The sequence below is a fragment of the Sinocyclocheilus grahami genome, unplaced genomic scaffold (genome assembly GCF_001515645.1).
Source record: "Sinocyclocheilus grahami isolate Dianchi unplaced genomic scaffold, SAMN03320097.WGS_v1.1 scaffold5392.1, whole genome shotgun sequence".
NCBI lineage: Eukaryota > Metazoa > Chordata > Actinopteri > Cypriniformes > Cyprinidae > Sinocyclocheilus > Sinocyclocheilus grahami.
In genome coordinates, this window is record NW_015510091.1 from 10229 (window position 1) to 10720 (window position 492).

The 492-nt window shown below is 44.1% G+C and overlaps 1 protein-coding gene across 1 annotated transcript in view; it reads left to right on the top strand.

The window, feature by feature from the left end:
• Positions 1-492, top strand: part of LOC107577200 (glucose-fructose oxidoreductase domain-containing protein 2-like) — a gene marked incomplete at its 3' end in the record, with an annotated part of 5779 nt that extends 5287 nt beyond the window's left edge. The window contains exon 3 of the mRNA XM_016263300.1: positions 158-492. Within this exon, the coding sequence (XP_016118786.1) occupies positions 158-492 (335 nt within the window). The remainder of the gene's footprint in view (positions 1-157) is intronic.

A 492-nucleotide genomic window follows, 5' to 3' on the forward strand; every position in this document is an offset into this window, starting at 1 on the left:
TAGATATTTTTGTTGGATTTAGTTAAAATTGTGCATAAATAATAATAATGTAAGCCATTCTTAAAATGGTAAGCATCTTAACTTCTCTATATTAGGTCATATGTTACCTTATTACATAACTTAGACTGGTCAAAATATGAACTCCAGTAAATATTTTTTTTTCTCTCATTTTCAAAGGTATGTGAAGCACGTGTTTATGGAGGCTCGCTGCTCAGCCAATCATATGGATGGGCATGGGAGGAGCTGATGGGGGGAGGTGGCCTGCATACAGTTGGCTCCTGCATCATTGACCTCCTGAGCCACCTCACGGGACGTCGGGCTGTGCGAGTGCATGGAATGCTCCGGACTTTCGTACGTCAAGGTGGCCCAGTGGGAGGGATTCGTTCTGTGACTGCAGATGACTACGCTTGCTTTCAGCTGCTGATGAATGGAGGCGTGGTTTGCAGCGTGACATTAAACTTCAATCTACCTGGCACAGATGTGCATGAGATC